At 33.2% G+C, this 16,842-nt stretch overlaps 2 protein-coding genes across 3 annotated transcripts; both read left to right on the top strand.

The window, feature by feature from the left end:
• The first annotated feature begins 2,341 nt into the window (after window positions 1–2,341).
• Window positions 2,342–10,837, top strand: LOC133879591 (cytochrome P450 71A14-like). Of its 2 annotated transcripts, none has more exons than XM_062318212.1 (7): window positions 2,342–2,732; window positions 4,332–4,531; window positions 5,548–6,192; window positions 6,926–7,076; window positions 8,948–9,118; window positions 9,609–9,751; window positions 10,275–10,837. In XM_062318212.1, the coding sequence occupies exons 1-7, from the start codon at window positions 2,435–2,437 to the stop codon at window positions 10,380–10,382; spliced, it is 1,716 nt and encodes a 571-aa protein (XP_062174196.1). In that variant the 5' UTR covers window positions 2,342–2,434; the 3' UTR covers window positions 10,383–10,837. The 2 variants fall into 2 exon arrangements, with proteins under 2 accessions (XP_062174196.1, XP_062174195.1); XM_062318211.1 differs by having other exon boundaries at window positions 2,343–2,732; window positions 9,582–9,751.
• A 2,221-nt stretch (window positions 10,838–13,058) lies between these two features.
• On the top strand, window positions 13,059–16,014 carry LOC133878785 (cysteine proteinase inhibitor 12). Its single transcript, XM_062317317.1, has 4 exons — window positions 13,059–13,253; window positions 14,285–14,507; window positions 15,195–15,340; window positions 15,713–16,014. Exons 1-4 carry the CDS (start codon window positions 13,146–13,148, stop codon window positions 15,848–15,850), a joined length of 615 nt encoding a protein of 204 aa, XP_062173301.1. The 5' UTR covers window positions 13,059–13,145; the 3' UTR covers window positions 15,851–16,014.
• The last annotated feature ends 828 nt before the right edge of the window (window positions 16,015–16,842 follow it).

Raw genomic sequence — 16,842 nt, 5'->3', positions numbered from 1 at the left:
TAAATACAATTTTTTAAAATCACATATTCATTAATTACATTTTGAAATTACTATTTTTTTAAAAAAATATGTATTTTGAAACCGCTAAACCAACGGAGGCCGAAACTTTTACCATTAATTTTTTTTCATCATTATTATTATTACCACTGGCACCACATTAATAATGATGTTTAATCATTCTAATATAAAATTCGGATAATACATTTGATGGTGTATTATAAAAATTTCACAAACGTCACACTGTATGTTTGACGGATTAGTATCCTCTACAATTATTAATCTAAATTTGAAAGAATTTTGAAAGATGATTATGAGAAACGACTTGTAGGACCCACCTAATGAAATAAAAATTGGATTGTTCAGTAACTTATCTGATCAGGTTGGTCCCATAAGTGATATATCACAATCACGTGCCCAAATTCTCTCAAATTTGGACAAATAATTGTAGAGAATCTTGATCCATGTTTGGCAAGTTCTTTTTAGTTTGTTTGTTTGTCTTTCTTTTTTCTTTTTTTCTTTTTTTATGGGGTAATTACATTTTTCCCCTCATGAACTACCAACTTTTGCCCAAAGCCTCCACAAACTATCAACTCGACCAAAGTAGAGCATTCAACTACCAAAGACAACCATTTTTCCCCATTCCGTCAGTCAAATGGGTTAAAACAAACGGTCAACGGGTCACGTGACCGTCACATGCCGTTTTACCCTCATTTTCTTTATTTTTTTCTCCCATGAACTACCACCATATTCCAACACGCCCCCATGTAAAACGACACATGACCCGTTGACTGTTTCTTTTAACCCCTCTAACTGATGGAAGGGAGAAAATGGTTGTCTATGGTAGTTGAATGCTCTATTTTGGCCGAGTTGGTAGTTCATTGGGGCATCGCGTATTTTTTGGTAGTTCATGAGAGGAAAAGGTAATTACCCATTTTTTTATTGTCTTGCTGGCCTTTTGTGTTGGAGTTATTTAGGATATGTTTGTTAACATGTTTTGAAAGTATATTCTTTACTATTCATTTCAATATATAAAGTTGGCTTATTTAGTAGTTAATTATTTATAATAACATTTAACATGAAGTATACAAAACTTGAATCAAGAGTTGATGAAATGTCAAGAAGTTAAGTCTTATTTCCAATAAATGGCATTTTTTTTTTTGTCCTGTAAATCTTATTTTATTTTATTTTATTTTCTCTTGATTTTTATGTCCATCTAATGAGTATGATTAAGAACTATTATTTGAATATTGATGTTTTTATTTAAAAATATAATAGTTTTAATAGCTTGTAATGCTATAAATTACATTTTTAACATATAATTATCTTACAACGCTGATTCTACCACTTCAATATTGTAGGATAATTATGAAATAAAAATATATTTTTCGCAACATCTACCTGTCGAAGGTTTTTGAGGCTGCATACTTAATACAAAGCATTTTGTATTGAAATTATAGATAAAGTTTTATTCCAAATTAAATTGAAGAAAAATCTTTAAATCTAGTCTATTTAACTTGCATATATTCTTAAATTATATGATTTAATATATATATATATATATATATATATATATATATATATATATAATAGATGTCAATTTAATAAACTAAATTAATTTTTCTTTATACATAATAACAAATATATATATATATATATATATATATATATATATATATATATTTTTTTTTTCCTTGTAAAAAGTACACATAACCTTCTCGAACTATCACTTTATTGTAAACGTCCCCTCAAACTACCAATTGTGTCAATGTCTCTTATAAACTATAAAAAAAAAATGTCAATATTTCTCCTAATGACAAAAATACCCTTCATAAAATTATTAAAATTTTAAAAAATATTATAAGTATATAAAATAACAAAAAGTTATATAAAAAAAATTAATTAATTAATTTTTTTTTAAAAAAATTTCAGTTATTTTTCGTTTTATTTTAAAAAGTCGTTATTTTCTACTTTTTTTTAATATTTTTTTTCCTTTTTTCGTTAATTTCTTTATTATTATTTTTAAATTTTTTTAAATTATTTATTTATTAGTTTTTTTTCCCGAATTTATAAGGACATTTTTATCTTATTAAAAAAATTGAGTGTCATTTTTAATTTTTTATTAATTTTTAACAGAAACATTGATAGTTTTTAGTAATTATAATTAGAATATTGACACAATTATAATTTGAAAAAAACATTGATAATTAAATATTAGTTTGAGAATATACCCGTACTTTTTCTTTATTTTCTTTATTTATTTTTTATCTCCTCTCAGGGCTCACGTACAGGATAGACATGAGGTGGGGTCCTTAAGACGAGAGAAGGAAAACAAATTAAGATACACGCACACCCACACACAAAGCGAAATCCATCCTTCTTTCTTTCAACAGAGACCAAAAAGTCAGCCCTTCTCTCTCATTTCTCCGATGAGAAAATGAAACCATGCGTAGCAGCATCTCCGACTCCGACCACCTCTCTACTCCACTACTTGAGAACCAATTCCGGGGCTTGCGATTCCCGGGAAGTTCAGGAACCCTCGCAATTCCTCGCCGACTTCATCACCAGGGAGTTCAATGCCTTCCTCTGGATATCCCTCATCGCCATCACTGCTCTCCTGCTCCGCAAAGTCCTTAGCCTCTTCACCTTCTGGGCCCAGGCCCGCAACATCCCCGGCCCTCCCTGCCCCTCTTTCTACGGTCACTCCAAGCTCATTACCCGCCAAAATCTCATCGGTCAGTTCGATTCCCTCGGCAATTCATTTATCCTTCAAATTGTTAGTTGTCTCAATCAGTATTTTCTAATACTCCTTTGTCCAGATTTTTCTCAACCTCAGCTCTGATTTGGCTATGGACTTCATGATTGTGGATAGTTTAAGTTAATAAAAAAGTGAGATTTAATTATTTAATTAACATTTTAATAGTCCCAATGTGTGGAACTAAAACCCAGATCACTCGTAGGATATTACGATGCGTTGGAAGTTTAAGCGATAAAAAAGCGTGAATTTAATTGTTTAATTAATATTAAAACATGTTTGATTGGTGCCAAATTTAATAGAAAATTTGGGGAATTTGATATTTGGAACCTTGAGATTATATTGTTATACAAATACTAATTCAAGTAGAGATTTTTAGGTTGAAAACGGAGCAAAAGAAAAAGAGAAAGAAGTTTGTTATAGCCGCCCAAGAAAAGTGATACCTACATCTGCCTTATCAATCCAAAAGGACTAGTTAAGTTGCAATTGGAACTTCCTAGAATCACATGTAAAGCTCAATCTCACCTAGTAAAGAACTAATGTGGGACTTAGTATTATATGCGAGCTATTCATTTTCTCAATATATGATTGATGTATTACATTTTCAGCCTGAATTTTCTCAGGAATTTCAATTACAGTTTGGTTGGCATGAAAGTGAATAGGAAATTATAGCTGTTGTCTGAGATTTGGGAAATCAGAGTTTGAAGCATTGAAATTATTTGTTTGTTTTATGAAAGTCTTAATTCAAGCAGAGAATCTTAGGTCGAAAATGGAGAGAAGGAAAGGGGATTCTGCAACTCAGCGAGTCAGGTGGTTGAATTGGGTTTAGTTGGGAGTAGTTTTGATGGGGTTCAGATAGTGAAAAGATGAGAAGTCAATTTTTTATTCCACTTGTGTTCATGTATTTTCTCGGGAACCAAATAGATAAAGATTTTTTTTGGGTGATGCTTTTCTCTGATCTGTCATTCTTGTGCTTGTTGAATTTCAATATTTTTTTGTTGTGCATTTAAGAAGCTTTTGACCAATCAATTGGTTGAATTTTTTGAGTGCTCTATAATCATTGGCTCTGCAAGAATTTGGAATAAGGCTTGCTTGATAAGGATCATGATGATAACAATGTTCTTCTATATTAAGCATATACATTTTTCATTTATACTATTCTTCTTGTCATCGGAAAAGTAAATACTTCCATCAATTTTGATATCTCTGGTGTTGCGAGTCTGCCTAGTTGCTATTTCTCACACCATGCCAACTATCATCTTCATCACCATTGACAACAATAAAGCAATAATAAATCATTTTCTTTGCTATTCAAAATATCATATTAAACCTTTGCTCTTTGGATTCTTTTCTTTATTAATTAAAATTGTACTCTTTATCATTTGATATTAAAACTACCAATAGGCCATTCGAATTAATGATGAAATCCATTTTTTCTTCCCATATCCAAACACTGAGTATATCTTGGTATACTATCATGCTTCTGGTATTGGATAATTTTAAATTTGCTTCTTTTTTATTTTGTTTTATTTTTGGACGTGAGTAAATGGCATATGTTTCCTGTCCTTTTGGCTTCCAGAACTTCTATCAGTTTCACACAAGAAGTATGGATCAGTTATCAAGCTGTGGTTGGGTCCTACGCAGCTTTTGGTGTCAATAAAGGATCCAGCGCTTATCAAAGAGATGCTTTTAAAGGCTGAGGATAAATTGCCTTTGACAGGGAAGGCATTCCGTATGGCTTTTGGACCATCAAGCCTCTTTGTTTCATCTTTTGACCAGGTATGAGCTTTGGTTTTCATTGCATCTTTCTTCTTCTTCTTCTTCTTTTTTATTTTATTTTTATTTTTTAATATATATATCCTTTTTCCTTCCCATACATACTTTTTAGTGCCTACTTTAGAAGCTGTATGTTGTGTTGACTTAAACCTGGGAAAGACAACGTATGTCAGAACACTTAATATGAATTTTAAACTTTACATTCTACTTGATAGTTTCATGCAATTACCATTAATTAGAAAACAAGGGCAATGAAACTCGGACAAGGATCCTCTCCATTTCTTTGAAATTGAAATTATCCATTTTATGGTCAGAATTTAAAATTGACATATCTAACGGTGTAGATAATCTACATTATTTAAATTTTTAAAAGACGTACCAACATTGAATTTATATACACCATTAAATGCAGAAACTTTAAATCCCGACTATGAAATGGATAGTATCAATTTCATTTGAAATTGAGAGGATCTTATTCCTTCCTTGTTCTTCGGAGCTTGAAAATAAAAGAGGCATGTATTTGCTTATGGAATTATTGCTTCAAAATAGCAGCTCAGCAAAGACATGCAATGAGGGATAAATAAATTTTCAAAAAATCGTATATGTATATATATTAGTTTCTTCTATTTGGGGGTGGAATAATGGTTGTACCCCATCTACTGAAATTTGTTACCAGATGGTGACTGAAGCATGTAACATGCAATACAACCTATCGTACTTTTGACTGAATTCATTAGAATGCCAAATGATGCTTAGCTCATGTTTTTATGGCCAGGTTCTGATATGTTTGTGAGCTTTGGATAGGATCATAGGAGTTTGTCAAATCATCACTTTTTATATCATGATGGCTACTTAAAAAATAAAAAAGGAAGAAGAAGAAGAATAAATCGCTCATTCATTCATTTATTTTTCAATTTGATTATTCTCACTGTCATATGTGACTACATATTCTTCCCTGAACAAAATAGTTCACCTGTATGTACACTCAGGTTTTTTTGATGTTTTGTACATATATGCAGGTGCAAAGGAGAAGGGAATCATTGGCAACAGAATTAAATGGGAGATTCATTGAGAGAGCTACTGTTATTCGTACAAAGGTTGTGGACTGTATCATGGAGAGAATACAAACATTCATGGCAAAAGGCAGAATTGATTGCAAAATGGTTTCTCAACATATGGCTTTTACCTTATTGGGAGCCACACTCTTTGGAGATGCATTCTTGGCTTGGTCCAAGGCAACTATTTATGAGGAGCTTCTCATGATGATTGCTAAAGATGCTTGCTTTTGGGCCTCATATGGTGTTACTCCCTTCTGGAAACGTGGATTTTGGAGGTACCAGCATTTATGCACGAAATTGAAATTCTTAACTCAAGACATTGTTCAACAGTGCCGAAAGAACTGCAGGCTTTTTTGTCAGATGGATGAAAACCTTTATAATGAAATTGCAAACATGGGAAGGGAATCTGCATCTGGTGCACCATCTTGTTGTGGCGTTGAGATGCCAGATAACTTTTCCTTACATGAGGTTAATGGTGATCTTAATGCAAGAGAAGAACCTTGCGGAAATCTCATGGGGGTGATGTTCCATGGATGCCCAACTACAGCAGGTTTGATTGGTAATTTGTTGGAGAGGCTTGTTACACATCCACAAATACAGGATAAGGTAGCTTCCTTTCTTTCCTCTTGTCCTTTCCATTTTTAGGTCATGCTGCTCCAAATTCATTTTGTCAGAACTGATGTCAGATGAGTTAATGTGACTTCTAGAAGCGTTCAATTGGATGCAAATGCAGGCACTTTTAAACTCCAGCACCCACCCCCCCCCCCCCCCCCCCCCCCCTGTTCCTTTTTGTTAGTAAAATTATGAGTTACATGAACCCTTTATTTCTCTCTTGAATATTTTGCAAAAATTGTCTGGATTTATTATATGTGATGCTTATTCAGGAACATGGTGGAGCTTGGTGTGTTCTTGCATGAATACCAAAAAAATTTGTATGTGCATGCATTGTATGTATTATGCATATCATATTTGCATATGTTTTATTGCATGTATTAGATGATAGACTTATCAAAAAAGTGTATTAGATGATAGAATCATTATTGACGATTTGCATTGTTCAGAATCTGTATTAGATATATATCATTGATAAATCCCCCCCCCCCCGGCTCCCTCCTCTTCCCCCCTACTGGCCTCAATTCAAACAGAAATTTCTTATTTGGTGTTTGGAATTTTTTTAGTTAATATATATGGTGTGATCACGGTTAGTATCAAACTATGCATAGATCTCTAGTGTTATTAAATTGATATTCTAATTCTGCTTTTAGTTTCTTTTTGAAAGCTAAAATTTCAGTTGTCATGTTTTTTAGTGACATTCCAATTTATGCTTATCTTTGTGCAGATTTACTCAGAGATAATTATGGTGAGGAATGGGTCAATGAAACAGGACCAACAATGTGTTGATAAGATGCTCTTATTATTAGCAACTGTTTATGAATCTGCCCGTCTTCTGCCAGCAGGGCCTTTGCTACAGAGATGTTCTTTGAAACATGGTAAGGCATGGAGCTTTACATTGCAGGATACCTGTATCTGTCTCTCGCATATGCATTACCTTCTGTGTTGGGATGCATGGAATTTATCTTAGACATCCAACTTCTAAATTTTTTTTTATGTTATACCAGATGAAGTGTACATTAGGATTTGTATTTACAGAGTTATTACAATCTTGCTAAGGATGGTGATGCAGTGAGCTTTTTCTTGTCAAACTTGATCATTATGAAACCTTTACACAGTCCCAATCTACTCAGGATTTTTTGGAATTCATCTTCAAACAATAAATGTTCATTGTGCACATTAGCATATGCATTGTTTGGAGAAAAGGAGGAAATTCATCTTTGAAGCCATAAATGTAGGTGTGTTCACACAGTCATGTTTATTTGCAGTTTTTAGAGAGGGTTGCTTCACTTGCACCAATGCAAATAGTCAAGCAAGAGAAAAGAGTTCATTTGTACTTTGTGTTATCTTTTCTGGTAGTGTATTATTTGGAATAGATTGTGAAGGCAGTCAAGTATATAGCACATGGTTCTGACTCACATGATGTGACACCCCAAAAAGTTAGTCCCACATTGGAAAGATAAATTGCCCACACCTCACATTGAGTGAGCGAATTATAAGGAACTCATAGGTGCTAAATCCTACATTAGTTCCTTACTAGGTGAGTCTCGGCTTTATAAGTGATACTAGGGAGCTCAAATTGCAACTTAACTAATCATTTTGGAGTGATAATGCAAATGTGGCTAGCGTTTTTCTTGAGTCGCTACAACTACAAATAGTGTCAGAGCAACTTAGTAACACCATGTGGTGCTGAAGCACTGCATGACGTGGGCCTTAACGAGGACGTTAAAAATTTGAGTGGGGTGAAATTGTGACACTCCAGAAAGTTAGTCCCACATTGAGAAGATAAATGGTCCACATGGAGTGACTGGATTATAAATGAGCTTATGAGTGCTAAGTTTCACATTGGTTTCTTTATAAGTGAGATTGAACTTAAAAAGTAACTCTAGGGAGCTCAAATTGTAACTTGACTAGTCTTTTTAGAGTGATAGCGTAGATGTAACTAGTGTTTTTATTGGGTTGCTACATATGACTCGCACAAAACAAAGATGAAAGTTGGCATATTTATCTTTGTGGAGGATTGACTTTCATATTGTTTGAAGTTCTTCAAAAAAAATTTAAGAAAAAAATTCCACTTTAGTGAGTGGTCCACAAACCCTTTCATAAAGCATTAAAATACACAATAGATTCCATGGCTACGTAAAATTGCCAATGTTTATAGGATATTCACAATAGTTTGATATTGATCAAAACATTTTTGTCTTTTTTTCCCTCTCTCCTTACACGATATCAACGTTTGTCATTTTTTTGTCCGGGTTTGTGTATGCTGGAAATTCAACTTTTTATGTAAAGTTTCTTTTTGTTTTTTCCTCCTTTTTACAGTAAAAAGGGAGATCTATCATAGACAAAATGGCTTTATATTTGGATATTTGACCTTGGTCATAGTCAAGCATGCAATATAAGAGGATATTGATTAACATGGCGTTTTCAGTGGAAGGTAGACTGGACAAAGGACTTTGTTGGACATTTACAAGCTTTTGTAATAATGATTTATCTAGTTTAGTTTGTCCTATACGTTGAACCCATGGTAGTGGAGCACATTAGATAGAATACTCCTGGGAATACTGATGCTTTATGATAGTCCTTATCTATCTGTGGTGCCTATTCTTAATTGTGTGCCGCGCACTTATTGTACATATTTACTATGACTGATCTTGATTGTTATTTGCTGTTTATTTGTTAATTTATAAATCACTAACTCTTTCTTTTTAATCACCAACTCCTTTTTCCCCCCCTCATACTTCCCAAGACTTTACTCTCGAAACTGGTGTAACCATACCAGCTGGAGCAGTACTGGTTGTGCCTGTCCAGTTAGTACAGATGGATGCTGCTAGTTGGGGGCAAGATGCCAATGAATTCAATCCATATCGTTTTTTGTCGAAGACTGGAAATGGATTGATGCTTAATGCATCAGCTACAGGTTTCGCTCCTGCCTAATTCCAATGTTAATTTATTCATACTTGCACTATATTTTGTCTGCCTATTGTACACTCATTTCAGTATTATTTAGTAATCATGATCCACACTGCCTTGGTCTATGTCTTGTTTCAGCCAATAGTTTAATTTATGTATTTACCTCAATATGTCCTTCCCCCCCCATTTTTGTTCATTTCGAGTAATATCTTCTACTTCACACAATGTAGATGATTTAACTCTACCTTATCCATCAATATGGTTTACTGTTTGTTGAAAGTTTACAGATATATTGCTTGACTGTCATGTGGAATCAAATCTAACTTGCTTCCTTTACTCGCCCTCCTCTACTATACATGAGATTGAGTTGGGGAATTTATGACAATCATGACCTCATTTTAGCATAAATTCAAATCACCAACGTTAACATGATGCAACCATAACAAATATTTGGTAATAACTTTGATCAGGGAATGCTGAAAAACTTGTAAATCCAGGAGAGAGCTCCTTCATCTTAAATGATCCACATGACAATGCAGCATTTCTTCCCTTTGGTTCTGGCACACGGGCCTGTGTTGGTCAGAAATTTGTAATTCAAGGAGTTGCGACATTATTTGCATCGTTGCTTGAACGCTATGAGGTTTGTGCTATGATTTGTTACTTTTTCTTCTCATAATTTCCTCTAGCAGACAAATTTTCAGTGGTTCATTAGAACTTGCTATTTAAATGAGTCATTATCTATTTATCTTTCGTGTCTTCATACAGCTAGAGATGTTAGGATTTAATAGGTAAATGTATTTTTACCTCCCAACGAAATCCAATGTAAAGGCACTATAATTGGAAAGTAAATTTCATTATTGAGCCAGAATAGCCAAGACCAGTGGTAGAATTAGTTGATCAAAGATCCATATTGAGCTAAAACTACATAATAGGGATAGTGTATTGATGCTTATTATAGTTTCACCTCTTATAATCTTCATCATAAACAGAATACTTTATTAGAGGTCTATAATTATATATTGGTGTTGCGAATCCATGAGAAAATAGGGAATAAATTCAGCCATCAAGGTCTATAATGTTTTGTTTGCTAAAAACATGACATGGACATCTGCACTACAGTCTCTATGAAGTCTTATTGTTCTTTATTCGGATCCAAATTACAGATAAGGCTGCAGTCAGGATCTCAGAGTGACTCAAAACCAACGATGAAGAACAGTGTTTCTCAGCTTTTTCCTAGTCCAGAGATAGTTTTCATAAGGAGGACCAGCTGAAAGGAAAGAACCCAAAACCTTGCTCTGTGGACTAGAGTGTTTCTGCATAATCACTTATCAGTCTTTTTTTCCTTTTCTTTTCGAAGTTGATGGGGAAGTGTTTTTCTTTTAGTTACTTTTTTTTTTTTTTTTTGCTCATTTGCTGTCAACTTGGAGGATGTTACATGAGTAGGTTATAGTAACTCATGTTTTTTTCCTCTCCCTCTTTTTAAAATAGCTCAGGTGCTGAATCAGTGCCATGACAAGTAATTTTTCAATTATTATTATTTGTTTTTGAAGCACTCTAGGCCTTTTTTGCTGCAGAGCCTTGTGCTTTTCTTCCCCCCACCTTTGGATGTAAACAAACACTTTTTACTCCAGAAGGGAGTTTATGTTGTATTGTTATACTGACAATATATGTATAAGGATAGTTATATATTGCTTTACCAAATAAAATTTGTATAATATTTTTATAATTGTGGCATTACATGCACCCACCAGTTTGATTCTTCTGTGTGAGTTCTAGATTAACCATGAATCTCAATTAATTTCCTTTTAGGCAATCTACTATTATTTTTGGGTTCCCTTAATGTTACCCACAAAAAATACATATTCAGCTACTACTATGAATTATCCCTCGAATTGTCAAATCATTATTTATCTCAAAAGTTTAAACCGATAAAAAATGACGGAATTAATATTTAAATATTCATTTTTATGTGTGGATTCAAACTTCTCATCAATGAGTGAGGCCTAATGTGTTTAATGGAAATGGGGTAAATTGTAGAATTATGGTTCAAATTCATGACTAATGCTTTGATTTATTTCAAAAGCTTAAATTATTTAAATTAATATTCTAACATAAATTCTGTTAAATATATTGTTGCTTGTTTGATGAAAGTTTAGGGATTACTCTGCTCGTTTACAGGCAACATATGCCACGAATTTATTCTTTCCAGGAATCGACAAAAAGAGGCTTAGTAAATAAATGAACTTGCATAAAAGAGAGTCAAAAAGAAGATGAAGAATTTGATTAATCAAACTTTTACCGACCAAGTACTAATTAGCAAGGAAGAAAGAGTATCATTAACAAAAGAAAAAAAAAATTGTGAAACTGAAACCCCTTTGGCTTTATCAACAATATTCCTCCTCTCCTCTCTTCTCTTTCATCTTGGTCCTTTGCTAATTGTATTTAAGATATTAATTTAGTTTTATCTTCCTTTCGTAGCTGAAATGCTTTGAAAGTGTCTCGTAGTGTCAACTTCCGTTCACATTGTTTAGCTAAATGGGTCACTTTCAATCATGTTTTTTGAAGCATTTCCATATAATTTCTTATTTTCTTTTCTATTACGATAAGAAGCGGGAAAAATCCACCATTATTATCCTTTCTCCCATATTTAATAAAAAAGAAAAAAAGAAACCCCATTGGCTTGTAATTATTATATTCTAAAACCACCCCTAGTCTTCACACTACTTTCCTAAAAGATTATGGTGTTGTTGAGTGCTAATGATGCAGAATATGGAAGGAATATTTTACTCTTTAAATTTATTAATATTTAATTTATATTTTAAGATTTGGGGTTATTTTGTAATCATTATTAGTATTAAATTTATGTCTTAAGAGTTGGTATGCAATAATCGGCTTAGCCCAAAAGTCAGTCGCATTAAGGTTAGGGTTTATTTTCAATGTCTATATGAATTCTCATTGTACTCCTATGGAAACAGATTATGATGAATGAAAAATAGATGTTTTGTTGGAGAGATGCGATTTCTTTTCTCTTTTGATGGTGAGATTCCGCTAAGGTTAGTGAGGCTCTGGTTCAACCTATCGTATTCATTATTTTAGTGAGACTCTGAATTAACGTAAGATTTATCTTTATTTTATGTTGTTCTGTATATATATATAATAAAGAATTCATGCAATAACCCGGTTGAATTTCATGCAATTTTGATAGTCTTATATAAAAAGGGTTGCATAGCTCACCTATTCAAGACAAATTGGTAATTTACCTCAAACTGTCTAGGATAGGAGGATAAATGATTGAGGGGGGACTTTTAACCATCCCCCGTCACCCCCTTTTTAATAAAAAAAAAAATCAATTTTATTAATAAAAATTTCAAAAAAGAAAACAAACAAGAAAAAAAATACACTTTTTTTTGAATAAAAATGAATTTTTTTTATTAAAAATGGGGTGAGGGGGGGACTTTTAACCGTCCCCCCTCAATCATTTCTCGGATAGGAGACTCGTCACTCCCTTTTTGTGGGTCTGATCAAATTATATGCAATTTAGACATATAGTCATGAAAATTTCATTGATATATATCAAGTTATTCATGATAAAAATGGAGTCTAATGGAGCTAATAATCTTTTTTGTTTTTATAATATAATGTATAAATAATCTCCAAATAAAATTTTAATTTATTTATTTCTATCACAATTCATAAAGAATATTTGCAAATTTTTGTAAAGGAAGGAAGACGTGTAGGCTAAGCAAAAGCACCGACTAAGCAAAGCGCATCTTTTAACGGAAAGAACAGATCGTGATAACAGATCGACACGTGTAAGATACGTGTCAAAACTCTAGTACACGAGGCTCCACGAGAGAGAGACAGACAAATAACGGAGAAAACGGAAACGAAGACCAAAACTCCGTTCCGTTTATAGCCTTGAAAATGGTATAAAAAGCCAAACGATGAAACCGCTTCAATTCTCTGCTCTATTACTAGTAGCGATTTCTCTTGCAACTCTCTCTCCGTATTCGGAATCGAAGGGTCTCTGCGAAATGGCCACACTGGGAGGCGTGCACGAATCACAAGGAGGAGCATCTCAGAACAGCGCCGAGATCGAAGGCCTCGCTCGCTTCGCCGTCGAAGAACACAACAAGAAAGAGGTTTTCATTGTGATTTTTCTTGGTTAAAATGAATCGAACTTGAAAAAAAAAAAAAAACAAAGAATCAGGATTTTCAAACTTTAATGCTTTCTTGATTTTTAATCCGTTTACAGTTATCTTAATATTAAGTAAATTTTGAAATATTTTTTTAGTTTTTTCTTAATTCGAGTGTTACATCTGCTTATATGTTAAAACTTGAATAGCTAGGATTTTCAAGAAATCCGCTGACGAATTATCCTGCAAAATATAGTCTCATTTTACGACAATGAATTAAAGAAATATTAAGAACTCTTTAATAATGGTTATGATTACGGTTATCTTAATATTAAGCAAATTTTGAAATATTTTTTAGTTTTTTCTTAATTTAAGTGTTAACATTTGCTTATATGTTAATTACTTGAATAGCTAGGATTTTCAGAAATCCGCTGACGAATTATCCTACAAAATCTAGTCTCATTTCACGACAATGAATTAAAGAAATATTAAGAATTCTTTAATAATGGTTATGATTTTGTGATATCCGCTAGAGTTACCGTTTTGATTTTGATGGTGAGTTTCTTAAATTTTAATCATTATTTTTAATTGAATGCTTCAGATTTTACCGTTTTACCACAATTTACGGATTCTAAAAATCCTGTCAGCATTTTAAAATTAAATGATTCAGATTTTATTGTCTTCGCATTTATTAGCTTAAAAAGATTTTAATTTTAATTTTAATTATGGATCTCACTTTAGCGAAATATAATTCATTGTATTGAATTAGTGTGAGAAATGATGAGAATTTGAAAATAAAATGAAATGAGAAAGATTCATCCAAAAAAAAAAAAAATTGGAATGGAAAAGATTACTATAAACTAAAGAAAATCGAGCTATTTATTTAAAATTTAAGAAACACTGAAGGTTTTGTGGAGTTAGATAAATGCTAAGAGCCTGAGACTATAAAAATATGATCCATTTAATAGGATAAAAATCCTAACCATTAGACTTTCCTAGATTTTTCTAATTTGCTTATATATCTCTCTCTTTTGAAGAATGCATTGCTGGAGTTTGCAAAGGTTGTGAAGGCGCATGAACAGGTGGTTGCCGGTACCTTGCATCATCTTACTATTGAAGCCAGCGACGCGGGTAAGAAGAAGATATATGAAGCAAAGGTTTGGGTGAAGCCATGGTTGAACTTCAAAGAATTGCAGGAGTTCAAGCATGCTGGAGACTCACCACCGGCATTTACCTCTTCAGATCTTGGTGTTAAGAAAGGTGACTAACAAACACTCTTTCATTGACTGCTTCCCAATATGTTCATTTACAACGTCAATGTCGACTTCACAAGATAACTCTTAAAAGTCTTAACTATTATTTTTTTTATTAAATAGTTCTGAGTTTTTTTTTTATCATTTCAGTATTTACCTTCTTAATTTTAAATAGCCCAAGAGGGTTAGCTTAGTTGGCCGGAATCATGCCTCATGAAGCAGATGTCATGTCACTAATTCGAATCTCCATTTTCCCTCTCCTTTGGGGCCAAAATTTTACATAAAAGTTCTATGGACCTGATGGCAAAATCTGAACTTATCTTAATCTCCTGATTGATTGTGTATACTAAGATGATAAAATATGAACTATTTAATTAAGTAGTGGTTAGGATTTTAAGAAGTCTATCATGAAGTTAATTCCTATTATTGTGAGAATAACATGTTTATGCTTTATTATAGAATATGGCGCCTTAAATTGAGTGGTTTGATGGAATTTTTTGATTAGCCAAAATGATGACTACCTAGGATCGGGGATTTTTTGAGGGTGTGTTCTTGTGACCTGATTGTCTTTTGCGATTGAAACTTGATTGGTCATGAAGTTGTGTTAGTCAATGAAACCATATCTTTCCCGTAGTAGCATTTACTGAAACCAACAAAAGCATTATCAGTGATACTTGTCTGTGTTTGTGATCAGATGGGCATGGCCCAGGATGGCAAGCAGTGCCAGCACATGATCCCCAAGTTCAGGATGCGGCAAATCATGCTGTCAAGACCATCCAGCAGAGGTCTAACTCGTTGTTCCCTTATGAACTTCAAGAGGTTGTTCATGCAAAGGCAGAGGTCAGTGCCTCCTCATACCCTCTTTTTGTTCCTAAAGAATAGCTGGGATTTGGGATATGAATTATATTTTGTTATGTTCAGGAACTAACAACATTTTATCAATTTTATCATTAAAAAGCTAAAAAGCAAAGAGCGCAACTCATGTAAAGATACAAGAGAAAAATCTAGTTAAAAGGAAAAAAGTTAAAGAAAAGAAAATCATGAAAACTAATAGTTTATACTAATTTGACCTACATAGTCCCCTACTCATGCTTTGACATGACTCGAAACCAACACAAAATTAGCGGGTGAAGGTTGAAGGGTCTGCCATTTAATTAAATTCTATGCATTTTGAAGCAAGATGCTATTATTAATGAAAGTGTCTGAAAACAGGTGATAGAAGATTTTGCAAAGTTTGACCTGGTTTTGAAGGTCAAGAGGGGAAGCAAAGAAGAGAAGTATAAAGTGGAAGTACACAAGAACAAGGAAGGTAACTTCCATTTGAATCAGACGGAGACACACGAGTGCTGAATTAGTTTACCATTTGTAATCTCATAAAAAAAAAATATAAATATTTTATGGTCTACGTGTTTATATGCTCTCTTTGGGCTCTCGTATATGTATTTCTGCTTATGTGTTGATTTTAAAGCGTGTACGCCTTCTAAAATATCTATATGTATGGCGATATTATTCTCTCTCTCTCTCTCAATCTATACCAACCTTTTTGTTCGTGGACAAGGCTTTTACATGCAAATCTTCTACCAGTTTGTGTTTACCTATTTTTAATTAGGAGGAAGAATCTATAACTCATCTACAACTCTGTTGATCTGATGTCAACAAGTTGTAATAAAAGATGTAGACCAATTGCAAATCTGGTATTACTCTTTTAGGAGACTACGAAATGTAAGTCAATGGTTTTTTTTTTTTTTTTCAAATTTCCTAGTGCATCTATTATAGCACTGTTTGGTTGCTGTATTTGGAAACAGTTTTCAAAACAGCAAATCGCGTTTTAGCACTGTAACGTGTCGTTTGGCAACCCGTTTTAAGATGGAAGAATAAGCGAAAGCAGAAACAGTTACAAAAGAAAACCCGTGGAAAAATGGAATTGAAAACAATTCTCGAAACTATGCACAGTGATGAGCAGCATCATAGTAGCGTTGGTTTGCGGTTCGATTCGTGGGGAAGATGAGGTGAGTTTTTTCAGTTGAGCAGCTTAACAATAACAACAGGCTTTTGCTGATCACTTCAGTTGGCTTGGAAGACATTGGCATTTCACAATCAGATGATGCCTAAATTTCCCTTCCCATCAATATGTCCATCTTCAAACACCTTTTCAAAGAGAAGATTTATCATTTATGAAATGTGCTTCCACCAAAATTGACATAAATCTTGAACCTAGTTTATTAAACTGAGAAAAGAAGCTAACATATTGTTAGTTCCACCTGAACTAGATGGAGTAACTATTGACCGTAATCGAAAGTAACACAAGAAACAAACAGGGGGGGGGGGATATGATACAGAGA

The sequence above is a fragment of the Alnus glutinosa genome, chromosome 10 (assembly GCF_958979055.1).
Source record: "Alnus glutinosa chromosome 10, dhAlnGlut1.1, whole genome shotgun sequence".
Classification (NCBI taxonomy): domain Eukaryota; kingdom Viridiplantae; phylum Streptophyta; class Magnoliopsida; order Fagales; family Betulaceae; genus Alnus; species Alnus glutinosa.
The sequence above is the reverse complement of the archived record's forward strand: the minus strand, read 5'-3'. Positions and strand labels throughout refer to the sequence as shown.